Raw genomic sequence first — 27,400 nt, forward strand, 5'->3', positions numbered from 1 at the left:
AGGCAAAAAGATGTAATCTGATCACCCTGTATTCTCATACTTACTCACAAATTCCAAAGCCAGCTTGAAAAGTATCTCTCTGGATCGAAGGCCAACAATTTCTTTAAAGCGAGACAGAGGCTCCAGCCCCATCCAATCTTCATGACCATGACTACTTACTTTAACCCCTACCTGACTGAGCAGAGAAAAGAGTACTCTCAGCCTCTTGAGCAAACCTGCCATTATTCTCTTCCCCCTGTTTCTTACTACTGACTCTGAAATCCTGACGGTGTCTTCAGAGCTGGCTTTCATTGTGTGATCACACAGCTGTGGAGATGGGCAGGCAGGTTGTGTGTATTCTTTTTCAGTCAATCCCAAATTACTCAGACCAGTAGTACGAGAGCTTGCAGAACAAGTGTTGTTGTTTCGTTGCTACGTTGTGTCTGACTCTTCACAATCCCATGGACTGCAGCACTCCAGGCTCCTCTGTCCTTCAGTGTCTTCTGGAGTTTGCTCAAATTCATGTCCATTGAGTCGGTGATGCTATCAACTATCTCATCTTCTGCCATCTCTTCTCTTTCTGCCCTCAATCTTTCCCAGCATCAGAGAGTTTTCCCAAACGAGTTGGCTTTTCGATCAGGCGGCCAAAGTATTGGAGCTTCAGCATCAGTCCTTCCAATGAATATTCAGGGTTGATTTCCTTTAGGACTGACTGGTTTGATCTCCTCAAAGTCCAAGGGAGTCTCAAGAGTCTCAAAACAAGTCAAGTGCCAGGATTTCACTGGAAAAGGATACTATTTTCAGCTGTAATTTTTTTTTTTTGGCCGGTGGGGGGTGGGGTGGTGAGATATGACCTTTATTTAGCTTATCCACCACATTTTTTCTTTTGGTACAGAAAAAATATCTGTGCCAAACCAAATGTTTGTTACTATAATCTCTACATCACAATTAAAATCCAAACAGTTTTTCAAAAACAGTCAACTCAATCAAAACCCACTACTTCAGAATCAATAGCTTCTTTGAAGCCACAGTAACACTTAAACATGGTTAAGACTCGAATGCAGAAATTTGGCTTGTTGGAAAGTTAATTAAGCTTCCAACTTGCTCAAACAGAATTACAAAAAAGGCAAAACTGTCTTATTCCCAGAGATATGGTCCACTGGAATCACCAACACTGGATAGCTGTAGGGGTATTTAGAGTCCTGAGATAATAATGAATCCAGGCTTCTTTTAGACAGTCTTCTGTGTCCTCTCTTCCCAGAGATTTGTGGATGTGTGGACTGACATCACCACCAGCAACTGTAGCCTTGATCAGAGAGTCCAATTCTTCATCTCCACGAATAGCAAGTTGCAAGTGACGAGGCATAATACACTTTACCTTCAAGTCTTCTGACGCATTTCCCGCCAACTCAAGTACCTCTGCGGTGAGGTGCTCCAGGATGGCTGTGCTACACGCAGCGGCAGTCACGCCCACACGTCCATGGCTGGAGGCCCTAGATTTTAGGTAAGGATGAATATGGTCCCCCAGGAACTGCAGACTGGCTCTCTGCAAGTGAGAAAGCGCCTTTGTGTTGCCTTTTCCTGAGTCCTTCCCAGCCTTACTGTCAGCCATGTCAAACAAGCAAGGCAGAGAAAGGACTAGTTAGACACCCAGCGAGAGCCCGCCGCCTACTCCTTCTTCACATGGTGATTCAAGCTGCCTATCATTTCTTTCTGATTGTCCGTCATGATGGATTTGCTGGAGTTACCGCCACGCTCCTCAGGGGAAACCGGGTGCTCGCCTTCATGTCTGGTGCACTGAGAGCTGCTTTCTGGATGAGGAGTCACCCCCTACCCTGGGCGCCTGACCCAGGACACAATTGGGACCATTGTGCTGCAGACAAGCCAGTGGCCTCCGAGGCTCTCAGCTCCTTCCCCGGCCCCGAGTCCCCAGAGAGACAGAGCTCAAGATAAAGATGACTCTGAAGACAATGAGGACTGAGGCTAACCTTTATTCAGAGAGAGAAACCAAAATGGAAGGCTTTACGTTATTTCGCAAGTACACTTGCCTGTCCAACCCTCACGATTTTCCTTTGTCACATCTGCTTTATGTCGGAGCAGGACTCTGGCAGATTCCAAATGTCCCAAAGAAACAGCAAGATGCAACAAGGTGCGACCTCGAGGATCCAGGGCCTCCACGTTCTGTAAAGTAAACACTGGCATTTATGTAACTGGATATATACAACTGGACACAAAAACGTGGAAAGGAGTTTCAGAGGTTAATAGTAAATATAGAAATTAAAAATAGTATTTGCACACTCAAGACAGCAGTACATGGGAAAAACAAATGCTTATACATGGGCACGAACTGAAATAATGTGACTCTGGGGGCTATAAATAAAGGTGACAGTTACTGAGTTCCTTTTTCTATAAAGTTAAGAGCCTCATAAACAAACACTGGCTACAGGCCTCCGATCATCAAACACAACCCAAAGCACAACAGCACTCAAATTAAGTCTAAATAAGGCTAAGGGCTTGCATGGAAACACAGCCACCCCGTGGTGTGGAACGTAGGGGATTTCTCCAGCACATCTCAGCACTCAAGTCCAGAACAGGAAGTGCAAGGACTTTAATCAAAACTGAAAGTACAGAAGATAATTTGGGTCAGAATAAAAGTACGTTCTCTAGCTGGATTCCCACCAAAACACCACTCTCGTTATTGTGTGTTGAGCTCCAAGTGCCCCGACGTGGCAGCATCCGTGGGTCCCACATACAATGAGCGTGATCCGCCAGGCACGCACGAGGACGCAGATAAACATCCATTTGGCTTCTACTCTTCACTCCTATTCTGGTCCTCCCTCCGGCACCTGCACTGGGGTCCAGGGCTCCATCTGAAGGGGTCAGTGCTGCCTTCCAGAGACAGCTCTGAATGTTCTTCCAAGGATACAAGAAACTTCCGTGGGGCTGTTGGAAAATAAAAACCTTTAAGGGGACCCCCTGGTGGTCCAGTGGTTGGGAATCTGCTTGCCAGTGCACGGGACACGGGTTCAATCCCTAGTCCAGAAGATCCCACGTGCCGCGGAGCAACTAAGCCTGTGAGCCACAACTACTGAACCCATGGACCACGACTCTGAGCCCTTGCTCCACAATAAGAGAGGCCACAGAAATAAGAAGCCTGCACATCTCAATGAAGAGTAGCCCCCACTACTAGAAAAAAGAGCCTGTGTGCAGCAATGAAGACCCACCACAGCCCCAAATCATGAGACTGCTTGCTTAGAAAATGTGCTTTATGTTGATGTGCGATGCTAGTTGTGGGGCAGCCTCCAGAGAGATCCAGGACAAGCCACTGTCGGCCACAGGAGAGGACGGTAAGCAGGACTGTGGGTAAACAGCCACTATCCAACAGCTACCCGACCTCCCTGTTTTGCTAATTGTATCGCGGCCATTGTGAAGTGAAGACAGACTGGTATTGAAGAAAAATAGAAGTGGCTGAAGACATTCCGCTAAGTGAACACGTGTCCTCCTGGACCAACTCCAGGCCTCGGTGTTCTCTCAGGTGCTGAAAGGCCATCGCGTCTCCTAGAACAGGGCCCACACCACCTCCTGGGATTCCCTGACTTTTCCAACAGGATGGCCTGTTTATCTCACTTGAGAATTCCAAAGGGCGGGATCTGAATCTTATATTTCTTAGCTTCTGCCACCTTAGTCTCCAATGTGCATTAAATCATTGTGTTTTTTTTTCTTTTAAGTAATGTGACTTGAAACTATTAACTTAGCTGAAGTTTAACAGGAAAGAAAGACTTAGCAAATTCATTCTTATCTTTCACGTCTGTTATAGATGATGCTTTCTTACTCAACAAGTTTTAAGTACTACATGAAAGGTGCTAGGGTTAGCACGCTGCCAGACACAGGAGATGCTTAACAACATTTATCAGGCAAAAGGGGAAACTACTTACTTTAATTCACACCCTAGAACAAAGCCAACATCTGGGACTAAGAAGTAAGGCTCAAGTTTCTGGGTCACTAGATATGATGTATACAATCAAATTCAAATATATTAAGTTAACTTTTTTCTATTTTTGACCACAGGGCAGCGGTGGGGCAACTGTATGTCTGAGTCCCATAGCTGCACACTTTGCATAGATAATTATAACTGTGCAGGGCCTCCTATGCCCCTCCTTCTCATCTGAAAGGAGATAAGGGAGGTAAAATGATATATTATAATGACAGAGTGATTTAAAACAATGGGTGAATAACGATTAGAGTGGAAACTGGTGGGGGGAAAAAAGATAGAAAATCAACAGAGAAATATCAACAAAACCAAAAGTTGGCTCTTGGAAAATATCAACAAAACTGACAAACTTTTGGCTAGAAGGACCAAAAGAAAAAAAAGAGAAGATTCAAGTTACCAAAATCAGGAATGATATAGGGGATATTACTATCAACTCTACAGAAATAAGAAGTATTATAAATGAATACTATGAACAACTGTATGTCAACAAATGAGAACTTAGATGAAAGGCACATATTCCTAGGCAGCCGCAAGCTAGCAAAACTCACTTAGGAAAAAAAAACAGAAAAAATTTATAACACGTGAAAACATGTATAACAAGTAAAAAGATAGACTCAGTAATTTAAAAATTTCCCAGGGGAAAAAAACCTCAGACCCAGAAGGGCTTCACTGGTGAATTCTACCAAACGTTCAATAAATTAATTCCAATTCTTCACAAACCCAAAAACAGAAGAAGGAAGAAAACCTCCCAACTCATTTTATGAGCTCAGTATTATGCTAATGACAAACAAGAAAGAGAACCACAGACAATCTCTCTTATGACTGTAGATACAAACATCCTCAACAATATGTTAGCAAAATAAATCCAATAATATATGAAAAGGGTTATTGTACACCATGACCAAGTGAGTTTATCCCACAAATGCAAGGGCGGCTTAACATCCAATAATCAATTAATGTGACACATCATATAGGTAGAAAAAAATAAAAAACATATGACCATCTCAATAAATGCATGCTGTGGTCTAAATGTGAAGTGTCCACCCAAAATTCACATGTTGACATCCTAACCTCCAAAGATGATGGTATTAGGAAGTGGGGACTTTGGGAAGTACTTAGATCATGAGAGTGGAGCCCTCATGAATGGAATGAGTGTCTTTAGAAAACAGGCTCCAGAGAGCTTGTGAAACCTCTTCCACCAAGTGAGGACACTGTGAGGATTCACTTGCTATGAATCAGGAGGAAAGCCCTCACCAGACACCACACAAACCCGCTGGCACCATGATCGTGGACTGCCAGGTGCCAAGACTATATAGATTTCTATTGTTCATAAACTGTCCACTTCATGATATTTTGTTACTGCAGCCCAAATGGACTAAGATGAGGCAGAAAAAGCATTTCACAAAATCCTAAACCCCTTCATGATTAAAAAAAACCCCAAAACATTCAACAAACTAGGAATGAAGGGAACTTCCTCAAACATCATCCATCTATGAAAAACCCACAGCTAACATCATACTTAATGGTGAAAGAATGGATGCTTTCCCCCAAGATAAGAAATAAGACAGGAATGTTCTCTTCATCATATCTATTAAACATTGTACTAGAGGTTCTAACCAAGACTATAAGGCAAGAAAAAGAAATAAAAGGCATCTGAGGAAAATGTAAAACTATTTCTACTCATAGACAACATGATCTCACATATAGGAAATCCTGGGAAATCCACTTAAAAAATATTAGAACTAATGAGTTCAGCAAGTTGTAGGCTACAACAGCAATGTGGAAAAATCAATTGTATATTTATACACTTGTAACACCTCAAAAGTAAAATAAAAAATTCCATTTATAGTGACATCGAAAATAATAAAACATTTATAAATAAGTAACAAAAGAAGTATAAACCTTATACTCTGAAAACTATAAAGCACTGTTGAAAGAAATAAAGATCTAAAAAATGGAAAAACATCCCATGTTCATCGTTCAGAAGACTTAATATTTTAACATGTCAAAACTCCCTAAACTGAGCTAGAGTCAATGCAATCTCCATCAAAATTCCAGCTTATTTCTTGCAGAAATGAACCAGGTGATACTAAAATTCTTAAGGAAATTCAAGGGACCCAGAATAGCCAAAATCACCTTGAAAAGATTTGAGAAATCGCACTTCCCAATTTCAAAACTTACTACACAAAGCTACAGCAATTAAGACTGTGATACTGGCAAAAGGGTCGACATATAAATCAGCGGAATACAATTTAGAGTCAAGAAATACACTTATACATTTATGGTCAACTGATTTTCAACAAGGGTGCCAAAATAATTCAATGGGGAAAGAATAATCTTTTCCACAAATGCTGCTTGAACAACTAGATATCAACATGCAAAAAAGAATGAAGTATTATATATACTAAATGCAAACATTAGCTCCAAGTTGATCATAAACCTGCATGTAAGAAATAAAACAATAAAACTCTTAGAAGAAAACATACAATTAAATTATACTCTATCTAAACTGAAAACTGTTGTACTTCAAATGGTATAAAGAAAGTAAAAAGACAAAGACAGGGAGAAAAAGTTTGTATGTACTTATTAATGGGCTAGTATTTAGAATATGGGAGCTTCCCAGGTGGCCCTAGTGGTAAAGAACTCGTCTGCCAGTGCAGGAGACACAAAAGACGTGCGTTTAATCCCTGGGTCGGGAAGATCCCCTGAAGGAGGGCATGGCAACCACTCCAGTATTCTTGCCTGGAGAATCCCATGAACAGAGAAGCCTGGCGGGTTACAGTCCATGAGGTTGCAAACAGTCGGACACAACTGAGGCAACTCAGCATGTGCACATCTGGAATATATGAAGAACTCTAACTATCCATGAATAAAAAGACAAATGATCTAGTTTTAAAACGGGCAAGGGATTTAAATAGACATTTCTTCAAAGAAGATATGCCAATGGCCAACAGCACATGGAAGACGCTCAAATAACTAATGACTGTGCTGTGCTGCGCTGACTTGCTCAGTTACGCCAGACTCTTTGCAACCCCATGATCTGTAAGCCGCTCTGTCCATGGGGATTCTCCGGGTAAGAATACTGGAGTAGATTGCATGCCCTCCAACAAGGGATCTTTCCGACCCAGGAATCAAACCCAAGTCTTCCGCATTGCAGGCGGATTCTTGACCATCTGAGCCACCAGGGAAGCCCAAGAATACTGGAGTGGGTAACCTATCCCTCCTCTAGGGGATTTTCCTGACCCAGGAATGGAACCGGGGTCTCCTGCATTGCAGGCAGATTCTTTACCAGCTGAGCTACCAGGGAAGCTTAGGGAAATGCAAATCAAAGCCACAATGAGATAATACTTCACATCCATTAGGATGGCTACAATCAAGAGGACAATAACAAGTGTTGACAAGGATGTGGAAAAACTAGAACCATTATACATTGCTGATGGGAATGTAAAATGGTGCAGTCAAACTGAAAAAACATTTGGCAGTTCCTCAAAAAGTTAAACACAGAATTACTATTAATATAAGACCCAGCAAGTCCTCTTATAGGTGTTTGCCCAAGAAAAATAAAAACATACAGTCACACAAAAACCTATACACAGATAAGCAGAGCAGGATTATTCATAATAGCCCAAATGTCCATCAACTGGCTAAGGAATAAACAAAATATAGCACACACACACACACACACACACACACACACACACGGGAGTACTATTCAGCCATTAAAAGGAATGAAGTATTAACACCTCCCATGACATGGATGAACACTGAAAACATCATGTTAGGTTAAAGAAGCCACACACAAAAGGCCACGTATTGTATGACTCCATTTATAAGGAATGTCCAGAAGAAGCAAATCTATAGAGGTATCAAGCTGCTTAATGTTGCGTGGGGCTGAAGGGTTGGGGGGAAATAGGGAATGACAGCTAATGGGTGTGGGGTTTCTTTCGGGCGTGATGACAATGCTTTGGAATGTGACTGAGGTGACAGCTGCACGACTACACTAAAAACCGAATAACACACGTTAATGCTGAATTGCATAAGGGAACTGAATCTCAATAAAGATGTTTAAAAATCAACCTATGTATGTGTTTTATGCAACACGTAAGTCTAATCTACGATCTATATGCTCTTTGACGAGCTGCTTAACTCCTCTTGAGCTTCAGTATGCGTGCTTGTAAAACGGGAACAATAAGAACAAACACACAAAAAAAACCCACCTATCTTACAAAAGTCTTACGAGGGTAAACCTCATGGCAAGCTCTTAGAAGCGTCAGCTCTTATGATTATACTCCTACACTACATTGCTTCACATAAGCTGTCGCTTTCTCCCGAAAAGGGATTTGTTCCAATTTCCTTACAGCTAATAGGGGAGCTGCGGGTCCTAAACTAATGACATGAGTTGAGTTAGCAAGAGCTCAGAATTTCACCGGAATTCACTGTCATAGCCAATCATTTAAATTTTTCCTTTAAGTTTCTCCAATGATGAGCTGCACCAAATTAAAACTGCCCACCCTCTTAATGATCACAGTGCCCTCCCAAAGAAGAAAAGGCGTGAGATTTCTCCATGTCTCCCTATGTGCTAATTTTTAAGCCCACCAACTCTTCTTATCCAAGCCCTTTGGTAGCCTACTGTTCTGCAGCTGAGTGCGGGCTGCTGTGTCTGACAGCTGGGTCCACTTCCGGGTCCCTCACTAGCCTCGGGGGACCCACTCTGAGTGGCGCACAGTCAGAACTTCGGAAACTATCATAGGTACCTCCTGGGGGGAAGGCCTCAGGCAAGCGGCTGCTAACTGGCCCTCCCTTTGCTTGAGAGAGTCCTGTGAGTGCTCAGATGGCCCTCGTCCTCTGTGGCCAGCCGGGGCCTGAGCTGGTTCTCCCACCCCAAGTCCGGGGGAGGTATAAATACGTGCCTGGTTGCGAAGGTGCAACTGAGCCCAGGGGCTGAGGAGGAGCACCTGAGAGCAGGCTCCAGGCTCTTTCCCTTGGATCCAAGGCTCTGGCTCAGGGTGGGCCTCCAGCCAACAGGGACTGGCTGGAGTGCCCGGTGGCCTCACCCAGCCTTGCCCTGGGCTGCGATGAGAACCCCCGGGTGCTTCCCGGTCAGGCTCTGAGTACTGCCGCTGCCTAGAACGTCCTCTTTTGCCCAGATTTTGTGCTTTCACTGCTGGCTCCCTAACCGAGGGCTGGCCCTGGAGTCAGGCCTCATCTGCCACCCTCTACCTCACTTGATCCCACAGGGCTTTCCCTCCTCTGCTAAGGTGCACAGACTGTCCTTTGCATCTCTCCCCTTAAATTTTCATTCATTCTTCCAGCATCGGCGGGAAGGCTGAAAGATGTTGAACAGACCTCTCTGGCTAAGTGACAAATGACATAACCAGAACACAAATCATTTCAACTGCACCGACCAACTTTAAGGCCCCACTGAATATTAAAGACAGTAGAGCTGATGGGTTAAGAGGCACTTAATAAAGTGCATCGGCTGAGTAAACGCTGAAAGCTTGAAACAATCTCATCTCTGGCAAAGTTAAACAAGCAGTGAACTTCGGCTAAATGAACAAGACATGGTGGGGCTGACTCACACACATTCAGAAACATGTGCTTATTCTTCTTCATCTGGATAAACTTGATTCTTTCTGTGCTGCTGTTTCTAGAACAAAATAAAAATTCTTACAGCTACCAGTGTGCCCGCTTCATGTCTCACTCGTGGGACGGAAAGAATGAAGGAACGGACTGCAGAAAAGTACTGGCAAACAAAGCCTTAAGTGAAACAGCTGGCTTTACTGCTGGGGTGATGGAAATTTTTTGTTTTTAATTATGCAGCCAATACGGGTTCCTTGTAGAAAAACTGGAACATACATAAAAGGAGCTACATTCCCAGGATGTTGATGATATTAACAGCAGCAGCTATGGTAAATGTATTGCTTCCAGGCACCCTGGACCCGCACCTTCTCATCTGTTCCCTTCCTCTTTCTCCAGAATCCTGAAATGGAGGCACTTTTACCAAAAGAAGGAAAGCAGAAGGGTAAGAATACAGGATTCTTATGCTGTGAGAGTGACTTTCTCAGGGTTGACATCTTAGTTTGATGACTTGGTAAGCAGGTGACTGAACCTCTCCACCTCTGTTTCCTCATCTGTAAAATGGGAATCACACAAGCACTAACCCCTGGGGACTGATGTGAGAATTAAATCTAAAACTGCACATAAAACATTTTAAGGGACTTGCGTGGCAGCCCAGTGGTTAAGACTCCATGCTTCCAATGCAGGGTGTGCAGGTAGGTTTGATCCCTGGTAGGGGAACTAAGATTCCACATGCAGTGCCGTGTGGCAAAAAAAAAAAAACAAAAATATATATATATATATATATATATATATATATGTATGTAAGTAAGTAAGTATATGCATTTTTTACCTACAGTATAACACAGGGAACTCTGCTCAATGTTAAGTGGCAGCTGGGATGGGAGACAAGTCTGGGGGAGAATGGACACATGTATATGTATGGCTGAGTCCCTTTACTGTCCACCTGAAACTATCACAACATTGTTAATCAGCTATACTCCAATATAAAAGAAAAAGTTAAAACAAACCAAAAACAAGAAAAATGTTTCAGCACAGTGCCTGGCAAAATAGTAAGCGTTTAGTGTTAACGCTCCGCATTTTGACAGCTCATGAACTGGTTTGTTAAGGGTAAATTAAGCACCCAAGCTCACAACTTAACCAGTATTAGTACTGGCCATTAACCTAACTGCCTCCAAGGCAGGAGAGTAGATAGCTATTTCATAATTAACAGAGGATCTCAATAAGTATCAAAGCAACAAAATATTCCCTGCCTTGTGTTTTAATAGTATCAATAATCAACTTTTTGATCCTGAAGCAGTTGCATAATTCACAGGACCCAGATAAAAATCAACATGCAAGGCCCCTTCTTCAAAAGAAAATAGTAAGACGTTCCAGATGATGACAACAGAGCACTGAACCAAGCATGAGCCACTTCTCAGGACAGGGCCCTGGGCAACTGCCGAGCCTGCACACCCGTGAGGCCAGCCCCATCTCCACCCCTTCAATGGCCAAAGTTTCAGGAATGCAATTGGACTGCGTGGTCATGACAGTCCAACTTCCACAGTCAAGATGTTTTTTCTGAATACACTTCAACTATCTCTCCCCCAGAGAAAACAGAATCTTGTGACATGATCTACAGTTATAACAGATAACAAAGTCAAAAACAAATAATTAGCAAAGATGCGTATTCTTTCTTGACCTCCTTGACACTCAAAGGCACTAAGGATCAATGTATCCCAGGACTACTTTGCTGTAAAATTAGAATTCGCTAATCACCTGTGTCCTTAATGTTTTTCAAGGTAAGAGGCACAGAGAACTTTTGATGAACATTTCTATCACAAGTTGCAGGAAAAAGAAATAATTCAACCATGCCACATTTTAGATTACAAACCAAGACTGTTATTATCAACTGAGTTTTTCTATAAAGAAAGACGGTGCTTCGTTTTAACTCTTTTCCTCACCTCCCATGAACAGAAAGCCTGCTGTTTTCTGAAATTGGTATTGAACATGTGTGTGGTTCAATGACGATGGTGAACCACTCTATCAGATTGGATTTTAGTTTTGTGACTTTCCTTGTACTTTATCTCAATATTTCACAAGAAGCTGTGAGGCTCCGATACTGAGGAAGTACAGAGGCAAAACACAGCAGGCCTAAAAACAAAGACTGTCTGGTCATTTTTAAAGTGTCTAAGGTGAGACTTAAAGCCGAGAACAAAACGATGGCGGGTTCCCTCTGACCTATGTCTAGTAAGAGAAAGGGAATTGAATCATCAGGTATACTGTGATGCCTAACTGTTGAATCATTTACTCTGGGGGCATGATCTAATTAGGAACAAGGACTCTTGCGACAAAAGTTTATTCTGTGTGGACAGAGAATTTAAAAGAAAAAAGGGCAACTTTTGACTTCCACTGGGTGCTCAATAGACTTAAAGATGGCAGAGTACAAGAACACATTTAGGGCTTCCCTGGTGGCTCAGTGGTAAAGGATCCACTTGCCAGTGCAGGAGACATGCGTTCGATCCCTAATCAGGGAATATCCCACATGCCGCAAAGCAACTAAGACTGGGCTCCACAACTACTTAGCTTGTGCTCTTCAGCCCAGGAGCTGCAAAAAGTGAGCCCACTTGAGCCGCAACTGCTGAAGCCCACTTGCCTAGAGCCAGCGCTCTACAACAAGAGAAGCCACTGCAATGAGTAGGCCCCACTCACAACTAGTGAAAAGCCCGGGCAGCAGTGAAGGTCCAACACAGCCAAAAAGGAAGAACACACTTAGCAGTAACTGTTCATCAAGTGGGGGGTGTCGGAGCGGGGGTGGGGTGGGGAATGCTGACCTTGCTCAATTTTTGCAAATCAGAAGAAAACCAATGCCCTCTTTCCTCTAGAATTTCTTGACAATTAGCGCATCAAATCTGAGCCATTCAAAAACCAGAACTTTAATACACTAGATAAAATGAAGTCAACCAGAACAATTACACGAGGTGCTTCCCTGGTGGCTCAGACTTAAAGAATCTGCTTGCAATGCAGGAGATTCAGGTTCGATCCCTGGGTCGGGAAGATCCCCTGGAGAAAGGAATGGCCACCTGCTCCAGTGTTCTTGCCTGGAGAATTCCATGGACAGAGGAGTCTGGCGGGCTACAGTCCATGAGGTCGCAAAGAATTGGACACGACTGAGGGACTAAAACACACACATACACATCGTAACTGCTAAGTCTGTCCGTTTGTAACTTGAGGGTACCAATACCTCCCAGAATCATTGTGCTGCTTTGAAGACAGGGTTTCTCAAGAAAGATGTTACTGACATTTTGGGGAAGACAAATCTTAACTGGGGAGGGGGATGTCTTACACGTGTGTGTCTTCTAGGATACTGAGCAGCCTCTGTGGCCTCTACCCATTACATTTCAGTAACACCCACTCCCCGCGTGTAACAAACAAAAATGTCTCTATTAATTACCAGATGTGTGGGATGAGGGAGGAAATCACTTCCAACTGAGAACCACTGCTTATAAAGCTGGGAATAAATAAAAAAGGAATCAAAGTACTTTAGAACAGGAAGTGATTTTAAGGATGCTGTGCACCAGCAGTTCTCAAACTTCGGTGTTTATCAGTCTCCCTGGGGAGCTTTCCTGGGCATCACCCCAGACCTATTGGTAACAGTCAAGAACAGAATTTGCCCACATGGGTATCAACACCCTCATTCCACAAAGAAGAGGACGTGGGCCAAGACAGGGAAAATGCCTTGCCCAAGGTCACAGGGCGAGTCAGAACCTGGGCTCCAAACCCAACCAAGTCCTTCCTGACAAAAAGAATGGGTGGGGTGAGAGGTGTGTGTTGCTCACACATTTTGGAGAAAGGCAAGAATAATTGGTTAAGACGGTGCACGCTGGAGCCAGCTGGCCAGAGTTACAATCTCGATTTGGTGTTTATTAGGTAAGCGACCTTGTGTAAGAGACATAATCTCTGAGCGCCTTAGTTTCCTTCTCTGTAAAATGAAAGGACAGTACTACCTCCTAGGGCTGCTGGAAAGGTTAAGAGGGAGAATGTATATAAAACCTTCGGCCTGGCACACATTAAATACTCAGTACACATCCTGCTGTTATTATTATTGTCCCTCGATTGCTGAGCGGAAGGGGACGGCGGTGCCCCGTCCCCTTCCCCAGAGGGCTGGAGATGCGCTCAGGGAGGCGATACGATCCCCGACTCCCCGGCTCCTCTCGCTGGGGTAAGACCCTCGCCTCGCCCCCTCACCTGGTCCCGCAGCTCCTTCTCCAGCTGCCGGTAGTCGTTGTTCCAGACCAGGAGGTGCAAGGGGAAGTCGCCGCTAGCGTCGCGGGGCGAGGACATGGCGAGGGAGGCCAGAGTCGGGCCCTCACCGCCCCGCTTGCCAAGCCTCAGCCCCCGGTGGGGGTCTCCGGCGCCCGCCCGCCGGCCGGCCGGCGAGCGAAGAGAACCAGGCGAGCGAGCGAGCGAGGGGGCGCGGTACGCGGCCGGCCGGCCTAGCGGGCCGGGGGCAGGGCACGCGCGGGAGGTCGGGGATCGTGGGCCGGGTCGGGGACGGGGGTCGGCCGTGCCCACCCCGTGCCCCGCGGCGCTCCCGCCCGCGCTGACAGCTCGCAAACCGACTTCTGCGGGCCGAACTGCCCCAAACAGGGAAGTGCGGGGAGCGGACCACCGCCCACCGCGGCGGGGGGGTAGGCGAGGCTAGCCACCCGGGCCGGGTTCCGCTCAACCTCACCCACCTCCAATCCCATACCGGGAATCAGAGCATCATACCGAAAACAGAAATAAAACTCTCTTGCTTAGCCTAGGATCTCGACCTGAAAAGCTCGATCTAGCCTTTATCATCCCCTTTACTCCTGCCTCAGGTCCTCATATGGTTCGGTCCACAACTGGGCCTCTTCCATCGGCTCTGCGGTCAAAGGGGGGTGACAATAGGCTCCTGGACCAAACCATTCTAGTTCCTGACTCTCTTGCAGCCTTTTTGGACCTGGGCAGATCCTGCCACGATTGGTCAGGAGCCATTTTGGAAGTGGGCAACACCAACCAATTTTCAAGTAGGCATCATAAACTCTTGAAGAAGTGGCGTTAAGTAGTTGCCCCATGAGACGATGGTTCTAGCTCAGAGCTTCTCAACTTACGCACATTTCGAACCACATAAATTTGATTTATTTGTTTTTGCTGTTCTGGTAACTCTAATTCTTTTATTTTTTACTTTGGATTTATTTTTATTTTTTACACAGTTTTTAAAAGTTGCTTTCCATTTACAGTTTTTACCAAATATTGGTTATATTCCTGGTATTGTACAATACATCCTTGAGTTATGTTACACCCAGTGGTTTGTGCCTCCCACTCCCCCACACTTATATTACCCCTCTCTCCACTGGTAAGGACTAGTTTGTTCTCTGTATCTGTGAATCTGCTTCGTTTTTGTTATGTTTATAACTTTGTTGTCATTTTTAGATTCCACATGTAAGTGATATCATACTGTATTTGTCTTTCTCTATCTTATTTCACTTAGTATAACGCCCTCAAAAGTCCATCCTTGTTGCTGCAAATGGCGAATTTTCATTCTTTTTTTTTTTTATGACTGAATAGAATACCATTGGAGAAGGCAATGGCACCCCACTCCAGCCCTCTTGCCTGGAAAATCCCATGGATGGAGGAGCCTGGTGGGCTGCAGTCCATGGGGTTGCTAAGAGTCGGACATGACTGAGCAACTTCACTTTCACTTTTTCACTTTCATGCATTGGAGAAGGAAATGGCAACCCACTCCAGTGTTCTTGCCTGGAGAATCCCAGGGGCAGGAGAGCCTGGTGGGCTGACGTCTATGGGGTCACACAGAGTCGGACAGGACTGAAGTGACTTAGAAGTAGCAGAATACCATTGTAGAATGCTACATACTGAGGGAACGTACTGCAACATAATAAAGACCCTGTAAGACAAACCCACAGCTAACATCATACTGAAGGGTGAAAAGCTGAAAGCATTTCCTCTAAGATCAGGAGCAAGGATGCCCACTTGCATCACTTTTATTCAACATAGTTTTGGAAGTCCTAGGCACAACAATCAGAAGAAAGAGAAATAAAAGGAATCCAAATTGGAAAGCAAGACAGGAACCACATAAAACTTTTTGTGGGAGGGTGGGATGATTTGGGAGAATGGCATTGAAACATGTATAATATCATATATGAAACGAGTCACCAGTCCAGGTTCGATGCACGATACTGGATGCTTGGGGCTGGTGCACTGGGACGACCCAGAGGGATGGTATGGGGAGGGAGGTGGGAGGAGGGTTCAGGATGGGGAACACATGTATACCTGTGGTGGATTCATTTTGATATATGGCAAAACCAATACAATATTGTAAAGTTAAAAAATAAAATTAAATTAAAAAAAAGGAAGAAATGAAAAAAAAAAACAAAACAACAACTTAATGTGGGGATGTTGGGCAGAATCCCCGCCGTTTCTACCCACTAGATGTCAGTAACACTCCTGCCAAAATGTCTCCAAATGTACCCTGGAGGAGAAAAATTCATACCCCCACCCCCCCTACTTTGAGAAGCACTCTTCTGCCTCAACTCCAAACTGGGTTATGATTCAAAGTTACCTAAGTTGCTGGTTTATTCCACATACGTGTGTCCTTTATTTTTTAATTTGGGGTTATGGCCGAAAGGACTAATAGATAATACTTACACTTGACCACAGTCAGCCAAACTTAAGTTCATTCTTTGGGTTTCACCCTAAGACACTATAGTTCCTTGATTCAATGAAGAACCAAGTCAACTCACGGCTGCTCGCCAGCCTGAGCTTTCTGCACAGCTGTCCACAACTAGACCACATAGCCAGGCAAAGTTATTTGATGCATCCTGAAAGCATACTTTCTGCCTTCTCTGCTTGTGGACATCAGCTTTTCAGACGCCTGCAACAACAGCTGTTCAAGAATCCTGGCCTAATCCTTTCTCCACACATGTTGAGGCCAGAAGATTTGTGAGTCTGTGAACCAAAACAGGATGCAGGAGCATCAGGATGGAACCCAGAGGCTCTAATTGTGGAATGTGTGGGATTTATGTGGTTATGCCCACACCACACATTTATAAAAATGGAGAGATGAACCAAAGACCAGTGCTCCTGAGACCCCTTCCAGGACTTCCTATCCTCTCAGAAGTCTTGGGCAATTTAATCCTCTGCCTCGTCATCTTTCCGTATTTATTGAACATTTATCTTAATTTATTAGTGAAAAAACTCCACAATGGCTGCTCACCAGAGTACCTGGAGGTCAAGACAGTTTCTGGCCCACAATAGCCATGGAATATTTGCCAAATGGGGATCATAGTTGTGCTTACACATATGTAATACATACAATGTTCATTAGCATTAGGACCACATCTCTGCTCGATTTCAGACTGATTAAATTCATCTCATTGTGCTTATGTAGTCCTGTAAATTAGGTTATCTATTCTCACCCTCAAAGGAAAAAAAAAGTTGTGATTAGGAAATAATAGCAGTATCTAATTCCAGTAAGAGGAGCAACTATTATTGAGTGCTCACTATGGGGCAGGCACACTATATGCTTCTGTAAGTTACTCCATTTGTCCTTAGTAAATATTTCGCTTTTGCATGTCATGTAAGGGTTTTGCTGAATATTCTTTGTCCTCTCCCTCTTTTTTTCCTCTTTACACCCCTTTAAAAATGTAAAAATCATTTTTAGGTAACAAGCTATACAAACGTGAATCATGGGCTTGAGGTAGACAGACTACCTCCACTTTCCAGCTAGGATTAAAAGTGCAGCATAGGGAAACATCTAATATATTCCTACTTATTTTATTGTAGATCTAGTACAGTTGAATGTAACTCCATAAATACAGAAAATTTCGTCTTCTTGGCTCACTGCTCCTTCTCCAGTGCCCAGAACAGTGTGTGGAACATAGTACATGGTCAATAAATGTGCATTCCTGATAATTTCAGTATTATCTATGTGTGCTTAGCCACTCAGTCCTATCTGACTCTGCGACTCCAAGGACTGTAGCCCCGCCAGCCTCCTCTGTCCATGGGGATTCTCCTGGCAATACTGGAGTGGGTTGCCATACCCTCCTCTAATGGATCTTCCCAACCCCAGGGATCAAACCCAGGTCTTCAGCATTGCTGGCGGATTCTTCACCGTCTGAGCCACCAAGGAAGCCCAAGAATACTGGAGTGGGTAGCCTATCCCTTCTCCAGGGGATCTTCCCGACCTAGGAACTGAAACGGGGTCTCCTGCATTGCAGGCGAATTCTTTACCAGCTGAGCTACCAAGTAAGCCCTGGTCAATAAATATTTGTTGAATAAAGAAATGAATAAATAAGTGAACGTGGCCAAAGTTATGCTAAATGACTTGAATGATTGCCTCAAGAAGGCTGTGGCTGCATACTTTTGGTCACTACATTATGCTGCTTCCCTTGATATTAATCAGCACTGGGAGGAAGTGAATCTCTTCCAGAGAGGGAGACCCCCCCCAAATTAAAGAGGTTTGGAAACAGGAGAGGAGACACCTGCCCTCACTCAAAATGGCGACAAGGAAGCGTGCCCTTTCCGGTCACGTGACCTGCCCGTCGCCGAAGAGCACCTCCCCGCGCGTGCGTGCTGCGCCGCGGCTGTGAGACGCTGAGGGGAGAGGCGGCCGCCGCCAGCACCGCTGCGGGGACCCGTTAGAGCGGAAGAGCAGCCGCCGCCGCCGCCTTCACTGTCCCGGGGCCCCAGGTTCCCGGCAGGTGGGAGGCGGGAGCCATGTCGAAGCGGCTCCGGAGCAGCGAGGTGTGCGCTGACTGCAGCGGGCCGGGTGAGTCGCACCGGCCGGGCCCGCTCCCCTCAGCTCTCCTGGCCAGGACCCCTGCCCCGGGGCCGCCCCCTCGGGCCGGGAGGGTTCGGGCAGTAGAGCTCTGCACCCCATGCCCCGGGTCGCGACGAGTAGGCGCCTGGGCGGCCGTGGGGCGGGACCCGTCCCGGGCCTGTCAGAGCCGGGCGGGTAGGGGGCCGCCGCCCTCCCGTCACTCCCGTCCCTCTCTTCTTGCTCGTCCCCTCTGTCCCAGGCCGGGCGTAGAGGCGGCGGGGTCGTGGCCGCTTTCCCAACAGGAAGGGGCTTGGGCAATCCACGAGGAGGCCAATTAGAGAAATCAACTGCGAGCGTCCTCCCGGCTGCGGCCCCCAGAGGCTGCAGGTGTCATCTCCCCTCCCCACAGCCCCCAGACCCCCGCCCCGGTGTGGGGGGCAGGCCCTGTCCGGAGTAGGCGACGCTCGCCGCTTCCTTCCACTGAGACTCGCCAGAGGACCCCCAAGGATGAGTTTTGCCCCGCTTCTCTAACATCCCGACTGCCACTCCGCCGCGCACAGTCTCCCGGATGACGGGGTCTTGCAAACGCCGACCATCGCTTGAGGAAGCAATGCTTGTCTCAAGTTCTGAGATCTGAACCGGCCGAGTTCAAACTAGATTTTGCCTCTGGGTGACCTTGGGCTGGTGACTTTATTTGGCCGAGTCTTGATTTCCTCATTTTTCGAGTGAGGATGATTGAGAGTACGGTGCTCAGGGGTAGAACAGTTTCAATGAATATGCTTAGGATTTTCTCATCTAAGGTGGTTTTCGGGGTTGTTTTTATTTTTCCTGTTTTTTGTATTGTGTACAGAACCTTCACAGCCCCTTAAAGCTATAGTTGAATTTCTAAATTATACATTAATTACTGCTTACAAAACAAACACACCAAATCATTGTCAACTATAATCATTTGGGTATTCAGGCAGGTTAGGCATATGGGAACACTGAAGGGCGGAAACCATCCCTCCCATGTTTAGTATTCAGATTTAGAGTTTAGATCTATCTTAGCGGTTGGAGCCCGGTTGACAGGCCTCTGTGCTGTTTTCAGTGCTTGGATTTATCTCCTTTGAATTTGAAGTAATTCAAAAGGTAAGATGGCTTCTTTGGCACAATAGTGTCCAATAAACAATCTTAACGAAGTCATCGAGCACCACTGTTTTAAACTTCATCTTGTCATATGGAGGTGCAGACCGATTTTAAAAGGACTATGATAACTCAAACCTTAGGTGGTTATTTCACGGACTGTATAATGTAAGTGGGGTTACCACTTTCTTTTGAAGATAGGGAGACCGGGTGGAGGAGTTTAAAGAGGTGTTATAGAAACTAAGTTAGCTTGTCATACGAACTCCATTGTATTCTCTAAAAATGTTATTTGCTCCACTTCCTTCTTTTCTTGCCTGTTTTCGGTTGAACTTTCTGTGATGTTTGATTCACATGAATCTAGGTTCAAACTTCCTCTTGAAGCGCGTGTTCTTTGCTTCTCAGTGGATGGTATACAGGGCACAGGAAAATTGCATCTCGGTTGTCATGCTGAATTCTGTACTAAGTACTGTCTTGCACTTCTGTGGCGTTTTGTGCCTTTGAGAACATTTTTCTCTTCCATTGTATCTTTTTTAGTTGTTGTCTCATATGCCTAATCTACAGAGACTTGAGTCACTTCCTTCCTGTTTTGAATATAATTAGGCTACCTTGAAATGTTCTGAACTTGAGCAGCTAGGAATTTGTGCTGCCTTTTCTGCAAAGCCCTAGTGAGAGAGTAACCTTTATGGTTCAGGATCCCTGTGAGATTCTGATGAATGCTAAGACCTTCTGTCCACAAAATACACGCGCACTTCACCTTTCACACAGAATTTGTTAAGATTTCTTAGTGGGATAATAGACGTTTCTGAAGCCCATTGGTTGTGTTCCTAGAACCCATGTTAAGAAGCCCTAGCATAAAATGTTCACATAAATTGGAAGGGGTTCACTGGATATTACTGTCGTTAACATTCTGATATTCTCTTCATGTGATTCTGATTCATGATGTCAAAATGACTAGTAGAGAGCCTTGGAGTGGAGAGCTTTGCTTAGTGTGTGTTCAATCCTTCCTGTCTTGTCCCTATTTAATTTCTTCCAAGAGGACTGTAAATTCTCTGAACAATAGGTGAAAACCAAGGCTGATCTTCAAAAGAAAGTCTTTCTGTATGTGTGTCATTAGTAGTACCACACTGCAAAAAGCAAAGTTGTTACGTATCTTTGCAGGGATCTTTCATCTTGATGTTTCCAGTCTTTGTTTTTTTAGAGTGCTTTAGTAAGTACTGACATAGTTGTACTTCACTGAAGAATTTTGTTTGAGTTTTTGTTTCATGGCAAACTTGTATTGTTGCTGTTCAGTCCCTAAATCGTGTCCAGCTCTTTGCAATCCCATTGACTGCAGCATGCCAGACTTCCCTGTCCTTCACTGTCTCCCAAAGCTGGCTCAAATGCGTGTCCGTTGAGTTGGTGATGCCATCTAACCATCTCGTCCTCTGTCCTCTGTCGCCCTCTTCTCCTCTGGCCCTCAATCTTTCCCAGCATCAGGGTCTTTTCCAATGAGTTGGAATTCCAATGCTTTGCAACATGGCAAAAAAAAAAAAATTTTTTTTTAAAAGATAGGTAAACTAATTACTAAGATTTGATGATAGTTAATCAACTGTTTTGGAGCTTCAGCATTGATCCTCGCTCCTCGCAATGAATATTCAAGGATTGATTTCCCTAACCAGTCAATCCTAAAGGTAATCAACCCTGAATATTCATTGGAAGGACTGATACTAAAGCTGAAGCTCCAAAATGTTTGATTAACTGTGATCAAATCATAGTCAATAGTTTACCTGTTTTTTTTTTAGTTGTTTTTTGCCGTGCTGCATGGCATGCAGGATCTTAGTTTCCTGACCAAGCGTTGAACACGCGCACCCTGCAGTGGAAGTGCGGAGTCTTAACCCCTGGATCGCCAGGGAGGTCCTGATTTACCTTTTTTTTTTTAATGAATCTAGTTCATATCCTATTCTGAGTTCAACTACATGAAAACTCCATGAGGTTTTTCAATGTAAGATAGTGTTCATGTGGAACATTCAATATTTCGAATATTAGCAATCAAAGACTTTCTCTGCTGCTGCCAAGTCGCTTCAGTCGTGTCTGACTCTGTGTGACCCCAGAGAGGGCAGCCCACCAGGCTCCCCCGTCCCTGGGATTCTCCAGGCAAGAACACTGGAGTGGGTTGCCATTTCCTTCTCCTAGTGGCCATGAATTGCAGTGAGCTCCTGAAAATACTTGAGTGGTACTTACAAAATAATTGGGAAAAGTTATAACAGCTCACATTACTGAGTACTTACTATATGCAAAGAGCTTCACTTACTCTTTATATCCTCACTGCCCTGAGATGTGTTGTTCTATTTGATCCATGATGAGCACCCTCAAAGAAATAACTTGCCTAAGATCCTTGCGCAAGAAGTGGCAGAGTTGGGGTTCAAACCCTGGACTGCTTGTCTCCAAAGCCAGCCCTCTTAACCACCACACTCTCTGACTCCCAGTTTGTCTTTGATTGAAATCCCATAACTTTTCATTATATGGTTGGAAAGGGTTTGAATAAACTGTTAGAAATGGTAAGGATGGTGTACATGCATTTTAGAGATTTTTGTGGACATTGAAGAATTTTTAAATATAACCCTCAAGCCAAGCAGCTTGAGCGGTACCTATTGTCACCCCTTGTGTGAATCTGATGAAATGTAGAAGGTCCGTCTGTGTTTTGAATTTCTAAATATTTAGTTTACTTTCCCAGCGTGAGTTATTCTTACTGCTTACTAAGTGTGCGTTTTTCCTTGTTTCAGAGGGTGTCTGATGAGGCTTTGTCGGACTTCACAGGAAAAAAAGTATCATGCGCACGTCAGAAATATTGCTCATTTGTATTTTGCACCTTGTTTTCTGTGAGGCCGATGTTTTTACAGCTTCTGTTCTTTCAGGTCCGTGGTGAGATCGGACTCAACAGTTTATTTAAGATAGCTAACGGATATCCTAGCACATTTCCTAGTGGAGGAGGCCAGGGTTTCCCAGTCTGTTTTCAGAGCCACTGTGGCTGAGCTGTTTTATAAATTGTGTCGCTTGTAGCTTTCTGCTAAGCCCAGAGGCATGTCGATGTGCGGCGGTATTAGGGTAGCTGTCTTTTCACCATTCACTTCACATAATTCTGTGTGGATTGTTCATGGGCAGTTTTGTTGTCCTGCCATTTGTGGGGATGGAGTCAGAATGATTCAGGTGAACCCGCTCAATTTGCTTCTCTTACATTTAATGAAGGAGCACACATCCGAGATAGTAGATCTTACTAGGGCTGCAGATTGTGGCCCTGGACCAGAAAGCAGGTAAGTGCTCACTCAGGGCTTCAATCCATGTTTTCCATCTCTATTAACATTGTACCCCTAGCCAAGATAGGTGGTATCATCAGACAGGCTCCCCAGCTAGCATACCAACACAACAGAAATGTCTTGTTTTTCTGAAACACCAAACCTTGGTCATCTTTTGCTACCTGGCAGAATAGCAACCACCTGGTATCCTTGCCACTGATCTCACTCTTCTTTCCAGATCCTTCCTGGGCATCCGTAAATAGGGGAACGTTTATATGCGATGAATGCTGCAGTGTCCATCGGAGTCTGGGACGCCATATCTCTCAAGTGAGGCATCTTAAACACACACCATGGCCTCCGACATTGCTTCAGGTAAAGAATAAGAATTCTCCTCAAGAAGTTTAAGTTTTTAGGAGTTACTGTTTTAGCAACTGAAATTACACTTCTTAAACCTTACAAAAATGTTTGAATCCTAATTGAGTAGAGGTGCCATGCTTATCAGTGCTATATATAAGTATTGAATTCGTTATTTAAGATTATTTTTCTCCTAGTGAAAATCTGGAAAAGCTCGACTATAGGTAGACAGATAGTCATTAAAATTTCTTCCTAATGTTTTACTGCCGACTTTCTAGACTATTGCCAGAAATTGTTTTTAAACAGTCTGTCTTTTCCGCTTACCACGATGAATGTTCCTGAAAGCAACTGCCTTAGAACCTTTTCATGAAGTTTCCTGCTTTGATAGGAGTCCTCTGAAGTTTCTGACACATCTGATTTAAGTTCTCTTAAAGTTCTTGTAACTTGTTAGAGACAATCAAGTTCTGTTTTGATTGAACGCCTAACACCCTGCCAAGTATTCAGTGGGCTCTTAGTTTTATTTGGGGGTCCATTAGCATGTCAGCGGGTACTTCTATTTTGGGGTGCACATTCTCTGAGTTCTGTTGGAACTCAGACTTTGGCATGTGTTTTGCCTTCATTTGTCTTGAGTACATATTTGACTAAATCTGTGACAGCTGCACAGCCTGTCCCGAAAGGGTGAGTTTAGACCTCTGATCTGACAGTATCTGCAGTGTTGTAAAAATCAGACGAGGCCTTGTCAGGAGGCATGCTCTGAAATGAAAATGGTTTATTATGATTAATAACTTCTGCTCAGAAGTTTCTAACAGCTCATTCCCATGTCAAAATGGGTGTTTGCTGCTGTCAGATTATACAGAGTACAGATATTGTGTCATACCCTATATTATATTATAGGATATGAATAAAGCCCAGAGATGAGTAGTGTGAAATGCAGACGACCCTGGAACAGCGGTTCCCGCAGTGACTCATGGACCACTAGTGGCGCTCGAGGTGATGCGCTCAGCCGTTCCGTCGGGCCCACCTCTGTACAGACCCGCCAGGCTCCTCTGTCCATAGGTTTTTTTCTCGGCAAAAATACTGGAGTGGGTTGCCATTTCCTTTTTCAGGGGATTTTCCTGAACCCACATCTCCTGTGTTGGCAGGTAGATTCTTTACCACTGATCAAAGGTAGTTGTAGGTTATACTCAAATATTTATTTCAGTGGTTGCATAAAACTATAACTAGGGCATCAAATTATAATTGCTAGTGAAAGTTTTAGAAGGTAAGTGAATTTAAAGAAAAAGATTAAGAATCTTGAAAAATAGTATTTGGATGCTCAGGCTTGGGCAGCGCTGTCCTAAAGTGTCAGAGTGCTCTTTCTTCATCATGTATTAGAAAACGTCATCAAACCCATTGAAGTATTTAGCTGTCCTCCTGGTCAAACCTGAATCCTGCATGTAGGTTCTTCTTTCTCATTCTAAAACAGAAAATAATGAAGTGTGTGATCTCCTAGTCATGCTAGTGTTTGTCGTGGAATCAGTTCAGTCATTGATTTCCATGGCATGTTTGTAGAAAGAAATTAAAATGTGATTTTATACTGCTTGGTTTTAGATGGTTGAAACCTTGTATAATAATGGTGCTAATTCTATATGGGAGCATTCGTTACTGGACCCCACCTCTATTATGAGTGGAAGACGCAAAGCTAATCCACAGGATAAAGTACAGTGAGTGGAATGTTTATAAATACTCTTATTTCTTCTTAACCCCTGGGGCCCACTGAAAGGAGCGCAACTGTCTTGGACCAGCCTCCACAGGGGCAGCACAGGAGGTGGTCACCTAGTTGTGCGTTGAACTCTTTGCCGTTAGGAATGCAGAACGAAGCCAGGCATGGGACCATCTCTTCCGCATGGCTACCCAGCACAAGTCTGGTTTCTTCAGCTTAAGACTAAGGCTTGGTGGCTGTCGATGTCAGTGGGTTTGCGCTTAGGTGCTCAACCAACAGGCAGTCAGACCAGACATCTGGATTCTTAAAAGATGGGACAAAAAGCTGCTTCCTCCCAAGGTTGCTAGGTCACTTCAGAAAATTACACAGAGAAGAAAGATACTATAAAAAGCAGGTATTCCGCAGCCCTGGCCATTATAATGACTAATGTACGTTTTCAGACTTCAGGTCTTAACACACTGCCAAAGCTTACTTCAGTATTGTTCCTTTTATTCTTGAGTGGGGGATGTGGGTCACTTCCTCTTCTCTTTACAGTCTGAAGAATGGGAAATGTTGTATCTGAACTGCAAGTGAACTGTTTTCTTTTTTTTGTTCTCAAACCAGTCCTAATAAAGCAGAATTCATCAGAGCCAAGTATCAGATGTTAGCGTTCGTCCACCGCTTGCCCTGCCGGGATGACGACAGTGTGACCGCCAAAGATCTCAGTAAGGTGGGCCACACCTTTCAGAGTCCTGAAATCACCAGATGAAGCAGCACATTGTCCTGATTGGGGAAAAAAAGACACTTAGAAAAGAAAGCTCCTTTCTGTATATGAAATACTTAGTAACAGCTTTTTTTGCATTGGTTTCTTCTCTCATCTTAATTCAAATGGCAACCATTCATATTAGTGGAGGTATACTAGTGGGACAAAGGAAAAAATAAGTATCCAGGAAACTATTTGTGTTTTCTAGGTCTGGTTCTAGAGTCGTATTTCTGTAAGTTTTTATTTGCGGAGCTTTGAAATAGGAGCCATGTCAGAGTTTGTTTCTAGGAGGGACTACAAGGTCTGTGGGACTTGTGCAGGTTTCTGGGTTGCATGCGGAGTGAGATCTTCAGGAAGTAGGGTGTCACTCAGAGCCGTAGTCCATGGGATGGTTTATTAAACTCACAAGATGAGTTGATGGCTTTCTTTATGTGGGCCTTTGCATGTATTTGAGAGATGCCACAAAAACACGTATCTTAATTTTCAAAGTGCTGCTTTTGGCAGATGCTCATCCAGAGCACAGGCACTCACAGTTCAGAATTTTAAACTTTGCCTGAAGGTGGATGTGAATGTTACTCCCATTCATTGTGTTTTTAAACCACAATTTTTAAAAATAGAATTAATTAGGAAAACAAGATCTGGATGCAGATGTTAGAGTAGCTTTCTTCAATCCTGTGGTAAGGATGCTTGCATTTTGGACAATTCTAGGGTTGAAGGAAGAGTTGAAGGAAGGCAGATTATCCTCTGAATGTATAAGGGCTTTACCTCAGTGCTATAGAATTTGATATGCCACAGGCCTTTTTCCACCCCGAAAGACTTCATTAAATCATTGTGCACAAGGCCAAGACTAGTGTTGTGGAGAGGGTGTGGTATAAGGCGGAATTCTGTGATTTACACAGTCTAAGATCTGAAGCTCTAAAGCCCTAGGTTCAATATTAACACCTAATAATAACAGCAATAATAATAGCAGCTATTTTCTTTGGGCATTTCCTGTGTACCAGGCTCTGTGCTCTGTTGTATCATCGATCTCTTATAGTTGCCCGTGAATAGGTGGCATTTTTATCACCATTTTAGAGATAAGGAAACAGGTTCAGATTGCTTTAAACACTTTCTCAAGTTCATACAGCTTAAGGGGTATATGGTTTGAAATTCAGGTCTGTCAGACTTCAGAGCCATGCTTAACCCCTCCTCACACTCCCTCTCACTCAGAGACTGGTTGCGCCACTTGGACAGATCATGCCTTTGGGCGCATCAGCCTTCCCAGCCCTAGTTCCCTTATCAGTAACGTAGGCCTGACTCTGCCTTAGAGCCCAGGGGTAGCTGTTACCAGCACGGGAGAGACGGCTTCATTCACCTTGCTGAGCGAGATAAAGATGATGTAGTGCTGCGATAATGTAGATTGCAGTGGTCTGCCAGCTGCTTTGCTCCCTCATTCTTTACACTTTTAACAAACATTCTTTTCTTGTTTATGTATTTTTCAGCAACTCCATTCAAGTGTGAGAACAGGGAATCTTGAAACCTGTTTGAGGCTGTTATCTTTAGGAGCACAAGCCAACTTTTTTCACCCTGTAAGAAAGCCCAAATTGGTTCAGATATCAAGTTGAAACTAAATGGGTTGCATTTGCTTAGCCTTCGGGTTATTTAATTCGTTTATTTTTGTGTACTTTGTATTAATGATTCTTAGGAGAAAGGAAACACCCCCCTCCATGTGGCCTCCAAAGCAGGGCAGATTCTACAGGCGGAATTGTTGGCAGTATACGGAGCAGACCCAGGCACCCAGGACTCCAGTGGGAAAACTCCTGTCGACTATGCCAGGTGAGAGACTCGACTCTGTTACCTTTCTCTGTTTGGGATTATTTATCTTGTGTATGATTCA

General features: G+C 44.3%; 3 protein-coding genes across 10 annotated transcripts in view; 1 reads left to right on the top strand and 2 right to left on the bottom strand.

Annotated features, from left to right (window-relative positions):
* Positions 1–14,263, bottom strand: part of ANKRD13A (ankyrin repeat domain 13A) — a 34,745-nt gene extending 20,482 nt beyond the window's left edge. The window contains exons 1-2 of one of the 2 annotated variants that reach the window (XM_055551017.1): positions 13,775–14,263; positions 2,028–2,160 (exon numbers count right to left, since the gene is read on the bottom strand). In XM_055551017.1, coding sequence (XP_055406992.1) covers positions 2,028–2,160; positions 13,775–13,870 — 229 coding nt within the window. In that variant the 5' untranslated portion in view covers positions 13,871–14,263. Of the gene's footprint in view, positions 1–2,027; positions 2,161–8,724; positions 8,744–13,774 lie in introns of those variants that run through there. The other variant, XM_055551018.1, reaches the window with a different exon arrangement.
* LOC129630407 (histone H2A.Z-like) lies at positions 17–1,950 on the bottom strand. Its single transcript, XM_055551019.1, has one exon. The coding sequence runs from the start codon at positions 1,589–1,591 to the stop codon at positions 1,145–1,147; it is 447 nt and encodes a 148-aa protein (XP_055406994.1). The 5' UTR covers positions 1,592–1,950; the 3' UTR covers positions 17–1,144.
* A 3,843-nt stretch (positions 14,264–18,106) lies between the features above and the next one.
* GIT2 (GIT ArfGAP 2) overlaps positions 18,107–27,400 on the top strand; it is a 42,488-nt gene continuing 33,194 nt past the window's right edge. For 4 of the 7 annotated variants that reach the window (XM_055551038.1, XM_055551041.1, XM_055551039.1 and 1 more), the window contains exons 1-6: positions 18,107–18,341; positions 22,965–23,098; positions 24,671–24,783; positions 25,386–25,491; positions 27,006–27,092; positions 27,209–27,339. In XM_055551038.1, the coding sequence (XP_055407013.1) occupies positions 18,290–18,341; positions 22,965–23,098; positions 24,671–24,783; positions 25,386–25,491; positions 27,006–27,092; positions 27,209–27,339 (623 nt within the window). In that variant the 5' untranslated portion in view covers positions 18,107–18,289. The remainder of the gene's footprint in view (positions 18,342–22,964; positions 23,099–24,670; positions 24,784–25,385; positions 25,492–27,005; positions 27,093–27,208; positions 27,340–27,400) is intronic. The other 3 variants (XM_055551040.1, XM_055551043.1, XM_055551044.1) reach the window with 1 other exon arrangement.

This window comes from Bubalus kerabau, chromosome 16, assembly GCF_029407905.1.
Source record: "Bubalus kerabau isolate K-KA32 ecotype Philippines breed swamp buffalo chromosome 16, PCC_UOA_SB_1v2, whole genome shotgun sequence".
NCBI lineage: Eukaryota > Metazoa > Chordata > Mammalia > Artiodactyla > Bovidae > Bubalus > Bubalus kerabau.

Coding starts and splice junctions, on each gene's coding strand:
- LOC129630407 (XM_055551019.1), bottom strand. CDS start 1,591: ATGGCTGACAGTAAGGCTGGGAAGGACTCAGGAAAAGGCAACACAAAG.